This window comes from Quercus robur, chromosome 5, assembly GCF_932294415.1.
Source record: "Quercus robur chromosome 5, dhQueRobu3.1, whole genome shotgun sequence".
NCBI classification, from domain to species: Eukaryota; Viridiplantae; Streptophyta; class Magnoliopsida; order Fagales; family Fagaceae; genus Quercus; species Quercus robur.
The window spans coordinates 12,738,211-12,753,303 of record NC_065538.1 but is presented as its reverse complement, the minus strand read 5'-3'; the positions used below and the strand labels follow the sequence as shown (position 1 = coordinate 12,753,303).

At 32.4% G+C, this 15,093-nt stretch overlaps 2 protein-coding genes across 2 annotated transcripts; one reads left to right on the top strand and one right to left on the bottom strand.

Moving 5' to 3' along the window:
- Positions 1-3,494: 3,494 nt before the first annotated feature.
- LOC126725178 (PRA1 family protein F2) lies at positions 3,495-4,371 on the bottom strand. Its single transcript, XM_050429718.1, has one exon. The coding sequence runs from the start codon at positions 4,209-4,211 to the stop codon at positions 3,633-3,635; it is 579 nt and encodes a 192-aa protein (XP_050285675.1). The 5' UTR covers positions 4,212-4,371; the 3' UTR covers positions 3,495-3,632.
- Positions 4,372-11,166: 6,795 nt separating this feature from the next.
- Positions 11,167-14,918, top strand: LOC126725177 (phospholipase D alpha 4). The gene is made up of 4 exons (XM_050429717.1): positions 11,167-11,349; positions 11,617-12,180; positions 12,295-13,489; positions 14,206-14,918. The coding sequence occupies exons 1-4, from the start codon at positions 11,263-11,265 to the stop codon at positions 14,640-14,642; spliced, it is 2,283 nt and encodes a 760-aa protein (XP_050285674.1). The 5' UTR covers positions 11,167-11,262; the 3' UTR covers positions 14,643-14,918.
- The last annotated feature ends 175 nt before the right edge of the window (positions 14,919-15,093 follow it).

Genomic DNA, 15,093 nt, shown 5'->3' with positions numbered 1-15,093 from the left:
ATTTTTTTATAAGTCAGGTGACCACCTTAACTTGCATGTGAAGCCGCTAGTGATTATCATCAAGCTATACATATCATCTAGGATGCACAGACACTTCATTTGAGGTTCCGTACTAGTGTTGTAACGGTGTTCAATATACGATATCATGTTATAACTTTTCAAAAATTACTTGTGTTGCCGTATCGTATCCGTATCCGTACCTGTACCCATATACGTAGCCATGCATGGTAGCATATCATCACTCAACTCAATATTTTCATCAAATTTAATAGGCTGAAAAGTAGGAGCAGCAGCAGCAAACCGTGTAATGGGGAAACTCACAAGTGGTCTTTGTTATCACAAGTGGTCTCTGTTAGAACATCCAGGGGTGGTCTTTGGTTGAGGATAATCATTAAAGATTCCTGTCATACGCTATATATTGGTCATTGAATTAAAAACAGCAGTTTCTAACTAATCCTATAAAGTCCATAAATGAATCTATATATCTGCCCTTCAAAAAACTACATTTTGAGAAACAGTGCACTGCATAAACCCCTGATATAGACCTACATTTTGAACAGGGGAAAATGTCTCTCCAAAAACACTTTAAACTCCCCTTGTATCTTTTTATTTGATGTAAATTTTGAAAATTTAATTATTAGATTGCATATTCTTATTATATCTTTCATGCTTGCAAAATCTTAAAAAGATCAAAGATCAATTGCTATGTCATCAATCAAATGTATAGTTTCAAGTTTATATGGTCTAAAATTATGCATAAAAAATAAGTTTGTTGATCAAATAGTAAACATTTGATTTGAATGAATTTGACATGCATGTTAAGAATATGAAAAACATGTAATTAATTTTCAAAATTCATACTCAATAAAAAGATAGGGTAGAACAGTGGTGGCTCAATGAATTTTTTTAGGGAGTGTAGTCATTAAAAAAACTTAAATTAATTTTTTTAATAAAAATAAAACTTGAATATATTAACATCGTACAAAAAAAAAAAAAACTTGCAAATATATAAAGTTTTCAAATTTTCTTTCACAAGTTTTCGTATTTTGAAATCGTTATGTGATATGATAGCTTCAATATTAATGTTATTAGGTACATATTTCTCAATGTACACAACCAAATAATTATTAAGCTACAGATCTTTCATTCAATTACTAATATATTGCCTAATTAAATAATAATATATCCAAATTATCTTTTTGAAAAAAATGTATCATGCACATAAATCCAACAAATTCAATTAAAGACTAAAATAAACATTAACAGACTAGCTATTTGAAAAGTGTGCATTTTTTAAATTAAAAAAATAGCGATTTTAAAATATACCATTTGAAAACATAATTAAACGTTTGATTGGAGCTTTTAGACTAATTTGTTTGTTTGGAAAATTTTTGAGAAGTGTTACATTCACAATATTTTTGCAACACTTTCACAACAAAGACTAGGTGATAAGTTTTTATTGGTTTTAATTTGAACTTACCATTGAAATTATTTTTTTGTCCACCAGTAACAACTTGCTACATAGGATTTGTTACGAAAATGTTGTGAACATAGCATTTTTCGCAAATTTTGTACGCAAATTTTTGGTTCAACATTCATTGGACCAAAATTTTGGAGGCGTTGAATTTTAGTTTTAATGGGCTCAAATTGTTATTTAGGGTGTTCAAGGTTCTCTCTCTCTCTTTTTTTTTTTTTTTTTTTTTTTTTTTTAGGGTGGTCAAAGACCTGTATTAATTTAAAGGACAGAGTTTAGCTACAAAATTGGTTGTAGCCTAAGACTACAACCTTACTTAGTATCTTTTTATTGGAGGTAAATTTTGACAAACCTACCATTGGATTACATCTTCTTCTTATATCCTTCATGCTTGCAAAATATCTAGAAAATTTAATATTAATAGTTATGTCATCAATAAATTGTTTAAATTGCAATTTTTTGCAGTTTAAAATTATGTATAATATATAAGCTTATAGATCATATAATAAATAATATCCGATTGACACAAAATTTGACATGTGTATTAAGAGCGTAAAAATCATGCAATTCAACAGTTAGATTTTCAAATTATGTAATAATGTTTATTTTATTGAGTATGGTTGTAGCCTTAAGTTATAATCAGTTTTGTAGCTAAATTTTGTTCTAATTTAAAATTCAATATTTTTAAGGTATATAATTTTTTTTTTTTAAAGTTAGGTATAGTATTTTAAGTGCTATTACTTAGGTTATTCTCTTAAAATTCAGCTGTATAACCTTTTTCTCATGGGATAGAGAGTGTTTTTAGTTAAGTAGCCACATGACTGAATTTTAAGAAAAGAATCTAAAAAATAATACCTAAGATACTGTACGGTTGTATCTAAATTTTGTCCAAAAAGATACATAAAAAGTTTGAAGGGTTTTTTTTTTTTTTTTTTGTTTATTTAGAAGGAAATTAAGATATAACTTGATGAAGATCCAAATTTTTATATATTAGATTTAAAAGTTAATTCAAGTGTTACCAACTTTTGTATGTTGTGAGTTGTGTGTTCTTAAGCTTAGGTTCTCAATCCCTCTGTGTGTGTGTGCGTGTTAGTCTCTGTTTATCAAAAGATTTACAACTTAAATCAAATAATTAGACCAACCTCACAACTCATGATATAATTTCCAGACTTCCTGTTGATGATATTGCCCCTTGGCGGGCCCGAATCAATGTCACTCACAATGATTTTGAACCACCAGCAGCTGAGGCCTCAAAAGCTCACAAGAAAAGAATATAACCAATGATACAATGACACAAAAGTAACCAATTACAAAAACCTTGTAAGAAATTTCAAAGTTCAATGCGCAAAAATTGAATTAAAGAGTAGTAATTCCAGGTCATATTTGGCGCGAAAGATCTTGGTTTGGTTGAGAATATGAGCATTAAAAGCAGTCACATGATTTTTGGGCCATTCCACTTGACAAAATTTCATCATTCACAACCACATTCTTCTGTAAAGGCACCTTCAATCTCGCATCTTGCACGTTGAGATTGTCTCGATTTTCTGATTTTCCTGCGGATAACACTGCCCTTGTTTTTGCTGTAAAAACGAACATGTTTGCAAATGGAGCCCTTTAGGGTCCCCAAAACAATGTCGGAAAGATTTGGACCACCAAGGGGCCGAAGAACCCTTAAAGCTCCCACCATCAAAGTAGGACAATGACCAACGATATTAACAATAACACAAACACAACCATAACCAAACAAAGATCTGAATAAACAAACGACAAAATTTAGGTCAATTTTTTATAAGCAGTATATATTCTTTTAGCTGTAATCCGAAAACGATCTCTCAAAATTTAAGAATAGTATCTTATGTGTTGTACATATTTTATTCAAGTGTAATTAAATTCAACTATGTAACTATTGACCAATGTAAATAGATAGTTGTATTTGATTAGCAACTAAGAAATGAATCTAAGATTCTAAGTTTTATCCCATACGAAAAACCCAGATGCCAAATAGAGCAAAACCCCAAAATTGAAAAAGAAACCAAAGAAACAAATCTCATTTCCTCTGTACTAAATCACCAAATTGGGGGGTGGGGGAGAATTACAAAACCCAAAACAAAACAAAACAAATCAAAAATTCATGGCAACATACACAAATTTTGATTAATTAAGAACTAGATCCAGAACCAACAACACCACCACCAGAGCTAGTACCAGTCATCAACCCAGAAGCTTCTTCATCCGAGAACAAATCATCAGTCCTTCTCACTGCGGCGTGCACCACCACCAACACCGCCCCAATCAACAGCGCCACCAAGATGTTCAACGTGGCCTTTGTCAACAACAAGAACACCACGGTCAACACAGCCAACACAATCATCACCACCCTATCGTCAATCACGCGGCCAAAAACCATGAGTGGCTCATCACGCAAGAAGTACAAGAAAAACCACGCTGCCATCATTACTATAAACACTATGAGCGATACGGGGTGCCATAGAAGGCTGAGGAAAAGAATTAGAAGCGCTACGATGGCATAGTTCATGCGAAAATACCCCACGTTTGTTTTTATCCTTGAGACTGCATCGCCAAAGTTTGAAGGAAAGCCAAAACTGTAGAAATGGAACATGAGCTTCCATGGTCTACGAGTGCCAAGGCCTGACTTGATTCTCTCTTTTGCCCGTGAGATGTATTCAAGGTTGGCTTGTGCTGGTGATGAAGCTGGTATAGTACCATAGGTGGTCATGTTGTACTTTGCTTTTTGTTTATGTTTTTGGTTTTGTTTTGGTGAGTTTTGAGGGTTTGAGACTTTTAGGTAAGAGAGTTTGAAGAGTTGGAGAGAGAATGAAGGTTATAATGGGGATTGTGAAAGGGGAACCTGAAACGTGGAGAGAGTAATAAAATAGAGAGGGTGTATTGGGGTTTATAATAAGATGGGTGTGAGGTGCATTGTTTGAAGTGTAGGGGCCGTGGGGTGTGCGTGTGATGTTGTGTGATGGGGGGTGTTTGTGAAATTTTGGTTGGGTGTCAATTATGATATACCCAACAAGCAAAAAAAAATAGAAGGGAATATCAATTATGATTAAACCCCAAATTGGGTTAGGACAACGGGTAAATGATCAAGTAATGTAGGACAAGTTTGATGAGGATGAAAAAGTATGATTGTCAATTCCATTATTAGATTTTACTATGCATGGAGGGGAATATATGAATTGTATAATTGATGGACTTGAAATCAAATTGGGAGGATAATTGTAATCAATCAATATGTAATTAATTTGTAACTTAAAGAGATTTTGGGCTCCACAAACCAAAAAAAGGAGATTAGGAAAATATAGAAAGATGAGCGATCTATTGTCAAAACATTGTTCGAATTACGGAATCAATCCAATAAACTTAGGACAAATAGTAAAAGTAAATTTTAAATATATATATACTTGTTATTGGACTGAATAATGATTGAGATGAGTAATTATTAGGAGTTCTCGAATCACAGTAATGTAGAGATCTATTCTCTTATATTAATAATAAATTCCACCAATAAATTTGTGATAAGATTTACCAAAAATGTGAAATGAAGGAGCACTATATTATTGTGTTTCAGGGGCAATTTTCCCTAAATTATATAACAATTCAATGAAATGAAGCTCATCAATTTTTATTTTTTTATTTTTTTATTTCTTAACTTGAATTTTTATGATTGCTTCTATTTTTACCATACAAGTCTTGAATTAGAAGGCTAAACAAACTAATCTTAATTCACTCTAAGCAATTAGATTTGCTTCTAAATTTCACTCTAAAAGTCTTAATTTAAAAGATAAGTTTACATTTACCAAAAAAAGACAAGTTTACTCTAAATTTGGATTTAACTACATTATTTTTCCTTTTTAATAGGAGATTTTAATTGAATTCTTGACTTAATAAATATCAGTTACTAAATTAAAATCTTATAGATCATGGAGGATTTTTTAATTGATAACTGCAATTGTCATGTCACAATTTAGATGCCCAAAAGAAGAAGAAATTATTATTTACACTGAAAGGACTGCTAATATGGTCCTCTCTGACCAATGAAATAATGTCATCTATATAAATGTATGCGTGAGCTTCATAATCAGCACATATAATAAATAATAAAAATTACCAAATGATATCACATTTGCATAAATAACAACATTTTATTGATTGAAAGGTCAAGAATAACCACGTCAGCAGTCTTCTGGTGGATCTAATAATTTCTCTCCAAGTGATAATTTAAATGTGGCAAATGAATGATTGAGATTGATGAGGTACATGGAATGTGATCAAGTGTACCCACATGTTGATGCCTCTTTCTTAATTTCTTAAAATTATGGTAGTTGTACAAGGACCCAACATTTTCAAACTAATCTTCCAACACGGAATGGGTTGGACTCTTATGTGGACAAGACCACACTAAAGCGTTGTAGGGACGGCAATGATAAAACGACGGCAAGGTTCCAACGAGAACCGGCTTGATTGCCCACGTGGCATGTTGGAAGCTACGAGAAAAATACTGTGGAAACCTTTACAAGCAAAGAAATCTTAATTAAAATGTTTCGTTGATTTTAAAATCGGGAAAAGATTTATTTTATATGCAAACGTGGCAGGAAGATAGTGAATTAAGAGAAATGGGTTGGTAAATCTGACCGATAAGAGATTGCCACGAAAGCAGAATAGTAACCATTTGCTTGAAGAAGCACTTTCTATCTAAATCATCAAGTCGGTTTCAAAAAAAAAAAAAAAATCATCAAGTCAATTCGAATTTTGAAAGTGCCACAATCTAATAGATGATGTGAAGCTTCTTCATTCCATAACACGTGGAAGTTATATGAGTGATTATTGTTTTATGCCTAGTTTTTCATTTCTTAAAGTTTATATTTGAGATCCGAGTATAAATTTTTTATCTTACTTTTTGTATACTACTTTATACTATATTCACAACTTGTTACATATTTTTCCTTTTACTTTTTTTTATAAAATAACTAAAGTCTAAAATAGAAAAAGAAAAAAAAAAAAAAAAAACCAGGCATGTAACATATCATAATAAATAAAATTTAAAGTAGAATATAGAAATTTTATTCTAAATGATTACTCTGTTAGAGCATAATCATAGTAGCTTAGTTATTTTAGAATTGATGTTTGAGGGGTTGAAATGGTGATATGGGATCATAACTCGTAAACACTCCCTCATGTGAGTTGAACCATAACTGGATCTTAAACCCACATAAAATACTAGCTTCATTACACACGTTTTGCTTGTGCAATGAGGTCTTTTTTTTGGAATAAATTTTGGATAAGTTTGTTTTAAAGATATGGATTAGTAAGAAAATGTCCTATTTTGTAGGCATTTTAAGTGGAGTTGGAGATATATTTTTACCATCCTCAAGTTTTTTCCCTTAAATGTAAGGTTTATGGGTATTTTTGAACCACATAAAAGTTCAATCTAAAGATGAGAATCCTCTTATAAATAGTATAGACTAGTATTGCAAATGTTAGGAGGAAATACATAGTATTAAAATTGAATCAGTGTCATATTGTCATATTTGAAGGTTCGAACTCAAGACCTATCTTATGTCAAGATCCTAATCATTAGGTCACAACTCTTGGTGGTTGGAACTTGGAAATGACTAATATGGAATGTTTATAACGGGAAAAGAAAAAAAAATATATTCATGATATAAAATTTTGCCTACAATGATTTTCCTTTTTATTATATGATTTTGAGTGTAAAAGGTAAGTTATAATGTAAAATATGGATAGACTATCAAGTTGTTATGAGTCTAGTTAGACTCAAACGGTTTTTATTTTTTATTTTAACTATTATATTCAAAAATTAATTATACTAATATGGGATTCTACTACTATTACATAAAAAAGCAAAGAAAGGGCTTTGTTTTGTTGCTTTCATTTGTTCCGAGACAGCTTAGATTCCATTTCCCTAGAAAAGAAGAATGAAAAAGATAAGGGCCATTGTTGGATGGTTTGGAGTTTTGATTAGCACTTTAGCAGAAACCATTTTTGTTGGTGGACCCTTCCCTTTGCTGTGCAATCATATGGGCCCAAAGAAAAGCCCAACTCAAAATGTGGCAGACAAGTCCCAAGCTCTTTAACATGACAATATTTGGGTTCGATTTCTTCTTAACATTTCTAAAATTTCCTCATAACATGATCTAGTCCTTTTGTTTTTGTAGGAGTAACCTAGAAAAAAACTTTGTTTTGATAGCTATAATTGGGTGTTGAATTATTCATTCAGTGTATTTTTTCTCCACCACATTTGTTTTTTCCACCAAGTCCCTACACTAAAATTGGTGTTCTTTCTCCATAGCGTGTGATTCTAGAGTCTAGACCAACACAGAGCCACAGAATGTGGTTTTTTCTCCAATGCGTGTGATTCTAAATTTCTAATCCAACACAAACCACAAATTGAAGGTGCTGACTCATTTGCTGTGCCAAAGATTTGGAGTTCAATTCTTTCCACGAAGCTTCAATACTGTTTTCACTTTGAATCATTTTTTATTATGCTAACAATTAATTAGATTGGTTTAAAAGGTTCCATATATAAAGCTGCACCCGATTGGCTTTTGCTCCCTTTCACATGAGGGTGAAAGACTAGAAGTCATGTATAAGACCTACAAATGAAGGCCACTCTAATGTGAAAAGCGATGGACTTTGTTGGGCTAGCCTAATAATGTCATAGTATATTTGGAGCATCATTATAGAACCATGTATTTTTTGGTTGGGAGGGGGATTATACCGATAAAAGAGGTGCTACATCCACAATATTTCAATAACACTTTCATAACAAATAATAGGTGGTTAGTTGTTATTGGTTATAATTTGAATATATCATTAAAATTACTTTTTTGTCTCACCAATAACAACTTGCCACATAGAATTTGTTGTGAAAGAGTAGTGAAAATATTGTGGCCATATCATTTCTCTACTAATAATGTTTATATATTTTACGTAATCAGATTCCTTGTTTGAATATCTTACATTTGTCAAGAACCTTGTAATTCAATTGACTAGTACTTTCTAGTATTTCCAAGATATCTCGGGTTCAAATCTTTCCTCCCTTATTGTATCTATCAAATTAAAAAAAAAAAAAAATTATCTTACATTTAAACTAATATTTTAACTTCATTTATTAATGACTATATATTTATTATTCTTATTTATGTTTCTTTCTGTGTTGAAATATATAATTAGTCACTTTAGAGTATGGAGTACTTAAAAGTAACAATGATTATAACAAGTCTCAACTCTAACTCACTCCATGAAAAAATAAATTATTATTTACATCTATGTTATATTTTCTATATCAATTAATTTTTTAATTAATTAAATACTTTTTACGTATATTAATTAGTATTTTTAGAATTACTTTTGTTTTCAACCTTTTATTTTCATCTTATCCCCTTAAATTAAAAGTCAGACTTTCCCATTAGGGGAGAGACTTGGGAGGGATAAGTTCCAATTGGCTTAAAAGACCATACTTTGTGGAGGTTACATTTATATTATATTTTCCATATCAATTAATTTGTTAATTAATTAATACTTTTTAAGTATATTAATTAGTATTTTTAGAATTACTTCTGTTTTAATCTTGTCCCCTTAATTAAAATTCTGATATTTCTCATTAGGGGAGAAACTAGAGAGGGATAGGTGCCAATTGGGTTAGAAGCCCCTTAGCAGCATGATTTTATATGTAGGGGAGATAACACCTTGTGGAGGCTATCATGTTGTGGAGATAACACTTTGAGAAACCTCTAATTGAGTAATTAATATAACATATATGATTATTGCTTAACCCATAAGTTTAAACTTATGAAGTTGGGCCCAACTATTTTATATTAACCATTCACTCTTCTCGTTAATCGTTATTATCCAATGTGAGATTTTACCCACACATTTATACCCAACACTATATATTATGGACAAGGTTTCTTTCTAAAATTTTTTAATACAAGGTTTCTCTCTAAATTAGTTTGGAGAGAAATGATTCAAACTCCTCTTATATTTTTTTATTGAATGCAAATTTTGAAAATCTAACAATTCGATTGCATGTTCTTTATATTCTTAACACTCATGTATAATTTCGTTCAAATTATGTGTTATTTACTATTCGATCAATAAGTTTATTTTTTATGCATAAATTTAAGGAAAATGCTAACATATGCCCTTAAGGCAATGGTTAACAATCCATTTAAAGAAAGTTTTTATAGGAAAAGAAAAAAAAATGTTTTGACAACTTTTTTCATTTCTCATAAAAGTGGTGTCAAAACTTTCCTAAAATGGATTATTAATCATTGTCCTAAAGACACTCGTTAGCATAACCCTAAATTTAAATTATAAAAACTTGAAATTTAAACATTTTATTGATAACATAATTATTGATCTTTGACAATTTTTAAATTTTGCAAATATAAATGATATAATAAGAATATGTAATCCAATAGTTAGATTTTCAAAATTCACATTCAATAAAAAAAAATATATTAAAAATTTGAAGGGCTTCTCTCCAAAATTTTCAGAATATTTTATAGTCAAACTCATCATTGGGCGGAATTTACTAGCCTTGATTGATTTTACTTGCATTAAGAGCCAAAAAGTCCTTAAACAAAACACTCAAAGGTCCCAGAAGTGGTATATACGTGGTATATGATCCCGAGAGATGATAACAAATACGGTTTCGAAATAGGCTAATCTTTGGTATTTCATTACAAAAACATGCTTGTTAAGATGATGGTCACCAATAAAACCACTAAAGCTTCCTTGACTTTGTTTCTATTAAAAAAAAACAGCTTCCTTAATCTTACCAAAGATTTGGATAAAACAAATAGATTCGCATATATATGGACATGTAATATAGCCCATGATCACCCAAATACGTGAATATTATAAACAAAAATGTAGGAATATGATTTTCGGCACTGGAAATCAATAGGTAGCGTAGCTGCGTAAGTGACTGATAAATAAAAAATTTCTCCAAGTAACAAACTCAAAAGCTTCAAATTAGTCTTCAATAAATCATGGCTTATTCTTAACCAGCTTTTGATGACTGAAAATTAAGTCCAGCCGCGTTGTTTGAGTAAAACAAAAGGGTTTCTTTGTCAGCTGTGGGAATTAGTCTAATCAGATACGTGTTAGGAAGTAAAACTATTTTCAATCATTGCTAATAAAAATTTGTGACTTGGCATTATGGTACAATAGTTGCTACAAGATTGTTACCTCTACGATTTTCTTCATGAAATGCGAACCAGTTGACTCTAACAATGTCTGACCCATGCAACATCCTTAACATTTGTTTATGTGTTGTCAAAATTTGATAATGTCATCTAGTCAGACATGAAACGATAATGAAAAAGTCAGCTAACAAATTGACCCAGCACAGCAACAAAAAATTGTGAAGTGTATAGCTAATAGCTATACAAGTGCTTGGTCTTATTCTTCGGGCAAGGAAAAATGTGACTAATTTCACTTTAAGAAACTTCTGCTTGAAGTATATACTTTGATAGACTTGGAGGTGCTTTCTAAGAATTGAGATGGAAAGTACTACAAGTTTTTCCAACCGCTTATACATTCAAATTGCATTCCAAGTTTATGTTGCTTCTTCAAATGCAACAACGAGATTATCTACCTTTATAAGCGACCAATAACATAGCACAATTCCCTTACATGTCCAAACAAATCAAAGCCACACTTGAAAAAAAAAAATCTAAACTCTCTCTCTCTCTCTCTCTCTCTCTCTCTGGGTTGTTTTGAAAGCTCGAGCAATGGAGAGAAAGCACAAATTTCTCCATGGAACACTTGAAGCTACCATCTTCTATGCCACGCCTTATACACCGCTATCTCCTTTCAATGTATGTACTAGAAGTTAAGTATACAATACAATGAAATTTGCTAAGTTCCAACAATTTATTTAAATTTCAAAGTCTCATTAATATATGCATAACCCTTTACTTGTTAACTAAGCATTGAAAACATTTGCAATATCTTTGTATTTGTTAGAACAATGGTTAAAAAATTTAATTAAATATTTCCTAATAGCTTAAGATTTTGGGACTAGTGGTAATTTATTATTATCTGACTTACAAGGAGAATCATGCTGTCTACTAAATGTTTTGCAGTGTATATTTGTAAGAGGAAAGCCTGCCTATGTAACCATAGAGATAGATGACATGAAGGTAGCAGAGACCAGCCATGAACGTGACCGAGTTTGGAATGAGACCTTTCAAATTCTCTGTGCTCATCCATCCAATTCAACTATTACCATCACAATGAAAACAGCATGGTCTTGCTTCTTGGGAAAGATAAACATCCAGGCTGATCAGATTCTTAATGAATCAAGTTTGATTAATGGGCTATTTCCTCTCCTCAAGGAAAATGGAACACCAAATCCAGAACTGAAGCTACAATTCATGTTATGGTTTAAACCAGCAGTGTTTGAACCAAGCTGGAGAAAGATACTAAGTAACGGAGAATTCCAGGGGTTGAGGAATGCAACATTTCCACAACGATCAAATTGTCATGTCACACTTTATCAAGACACTCACCATCTCTCTACTTTTCATCCTCCATTCTATTCTTGTGGTGCTCCAAGAAGATTATGGGAGGATGTATACAATGCCATTGAGGGTGCAAAACTCTTGATTTACATTGCAGGCTGGTCTGTCAATCCCAATATGGTGCTGGTAAGTCATGAAAACTAATTACAAATTTACCAAATTCACTTTTGTCTCATGTTCTGGGAATCAACTTTTTACTTTTGTCTCATGTTCTGTCAATCCCGATACGCTTTTGAATAGGTTAGGGATTTTCAAACTCAAATCCCACATGCAAAAGGAGTAAAGCTTGGTGATTTGTTGAAGCAGAAGGCAGAGGAAGGCGTGGCTGTAAGGATTATGTTATGGGATGATGAAACATCCTTCCCATTCTTCAAGAATGAAGGAATAATGAGAACACATGATGAATATGCCTCAGCCTACTTTGAAGGCACCAAAGTAGTATGCAGATTGTGCCCAAGATTACACCCAATGTCCGCCCCACTCTTCTCTCACCATCAGAAAACCATAACCTTAGACACTAAGTCGCAAATAAATTCAAGCAATAGAGAAATTATGAGTTTTGTTGGTGGAATAGATCTTTGTGATGGTCGCTACGATACAGAACAACATTCATTGTTTCACAATCTCAATATGGAACCGCATTGTCATGATTTTTATCAGACAAGTATTGCAGGAGCTAGCCTTGAGAAGGGGGGGCCAAGACAGCCATGGCATGATGCTCATGCTTGTATCAAGGGTGAAGCTGCTTGGGATGTACTAACCAATTTCGAGCAACGATGGAGTAAACAATGTGATCCTTCTTTACTAGTTCCCATTAGTACCTTGTCAAATCTCAGCTGCCAAAGTTATTCAAGCATTCCCTCTGGGAGGAATTGGAATGTACAAGTATTTAGGTCCATTGACCATGTGTCAGCTAGCCAAATGTTTAGAAACTTTACTGTGGAGCAAAGCATCCAGGAAGCCTACATACAAGCAATAAGGAAAGCTGAGAGGTTTATTTATATTGAGAACCAGTATTTTATTGGAGGGTGCCATTTGTGGGAGAAAGATCAACATAGTGGCTGCAGAAATTTGATTCCTATTGAGATAGCACTCAAGGTGGTCAACAAGATTAAAGCAAAGGAGAGGTTTGCAGTGTATATACTAATACCAATGTGGCCAGAAGGAGTGATTGAGAGTGATGTAGTTCAAGATATATTGCATTGGACTAGAAGAACAATGTCAATGATGTATAAGTTGATAGGAGAAGCAATACAAGAAAGTGGTGAGCCAGGGCACCCTAAAGACTACTTGAATTTCTTCTGCCTAGCAAATAGAGAAGAGATGGGTAAAGAGGAAGTTATTCCTCCAGAGTCTCCTCACCCTGAAACACAATATTGGAATGCTCAAAAGAATAGGAGGTTCATGGTTTATGTACACTCCAAGCTCATGATAGGTATGTGTGTCAATTCTTCATTTACACTTAAATAGAGTTCCTTCTACTTTTGATTTTATTTTTATTGTTAGAGGAGTACTGCCCTAATGGCCTAGTCAAAATTTACCTTAATGATTGGTACAAAACTTAGGTACAATTTCTTGGGTGTTTTATCTCATATTCCTCGATTAAATTTAATCATGTTGCTGCATTGGTCTATGAGCTACATAGTTTGAATTTAATTATCTTTGAGATAAGATAGTACATTTTGTATTACATTGGTCAATACAACCACATAGTTGAATTTAATTAGAAAACCTAAGAGATAGCATTTAAGCTAGCGTCATTGCTATACCTAAGTTTTGCCCAAAAGATTATATTTCATGTTGCCAATAACTTATATAGGTCGATTATCGCTTCTTTTACCATGCCAAAAAAAAAAAAAAATCAAAAAACAAAAAGGAGTAGAGACTATTTGGATGGATATAGACCTATAACTATCCTGTGGGTTGGGTGAGGATATAGACCTAATGGGTTTTTGCAGGTTTTGCTTTGGTTTTCTTTGAATTACTTTCTAAGTAAATGGATTTCACCAGTAGAAAATACTAAATGCAGGAAGAAAAACTTTACATTTCCCTCCATTTTGTTTTCCTCTACTTTCCACAATGAATATGATAACATAATAGTGATTTACATATTAACAACCTGTTCCTCCATTGTTGCTATTTATATTTCAGTGGACGACCTGTACATTTTGATTGGATCAGCAAATGTGAACCAGCGATCCATGGATGGGCAACGTGACACTGAGATTGCTATAGGGTGCTACCAGTTCAAAAGTGACAAAGACAAAATGAGTCGCGGCGATATTCATGCATACCGTCTGTCACTGTGGTATGAGCATACTAAATGTGCTGATCAGGAACTGTTTCAAGAGCCACAAAGTCTGGAATGTGTGCAGAAGATGTGTTCCATAGGTGACCAAATGTGGAAGATTTACACTGGTGAAGATTTGGTAGACATGGAAGGTGTGCACTTGGTAACATACCCTATGAATGTGACACAAGATGGTACTGTGGAGGATCTAACAGATAATGGGGGCAATTTTCCTGACACAAGAACACAAGTTAAGGGAAAGAGATCAATGTTGCTACCACCTGTTTTTACCACATAAGATTATTAACCCAAGTCTACTCAGTCAGTAACCAAAAAAAAAAAAATACCCATTCTTTATTAAATTTTTTTTTTTCCTTTTATACAGAAAATCACCTTAACTTATTGTTACCCATTGATGTAAAGATTATAGAATTGGCTTGTGTACATGTCTAATTTTTTCAATTTTTTGAAATTATTTCATTTGTTTGTATATGTGTGTAAACAATTTTACAGAGCAAGAAAAAAAAGAAAAGAAAGAGAAAAGAAATAAAACAAATGTTTCACCTTGCATCATTGCTTTTGCTTGCCTTTATCCACTCCAATTTTTGTGAAGAACATGCAAAAGTTTATCTTTTTCTTTTATCTTGCATTGTACGTCTTTTTTGCAACTTAAGATGAATTTTTTTTTGGGTGCAAACTTTAAGATGTAATAACTTCCATTTCAGTCCAAGCAATTATGCACACTTGTT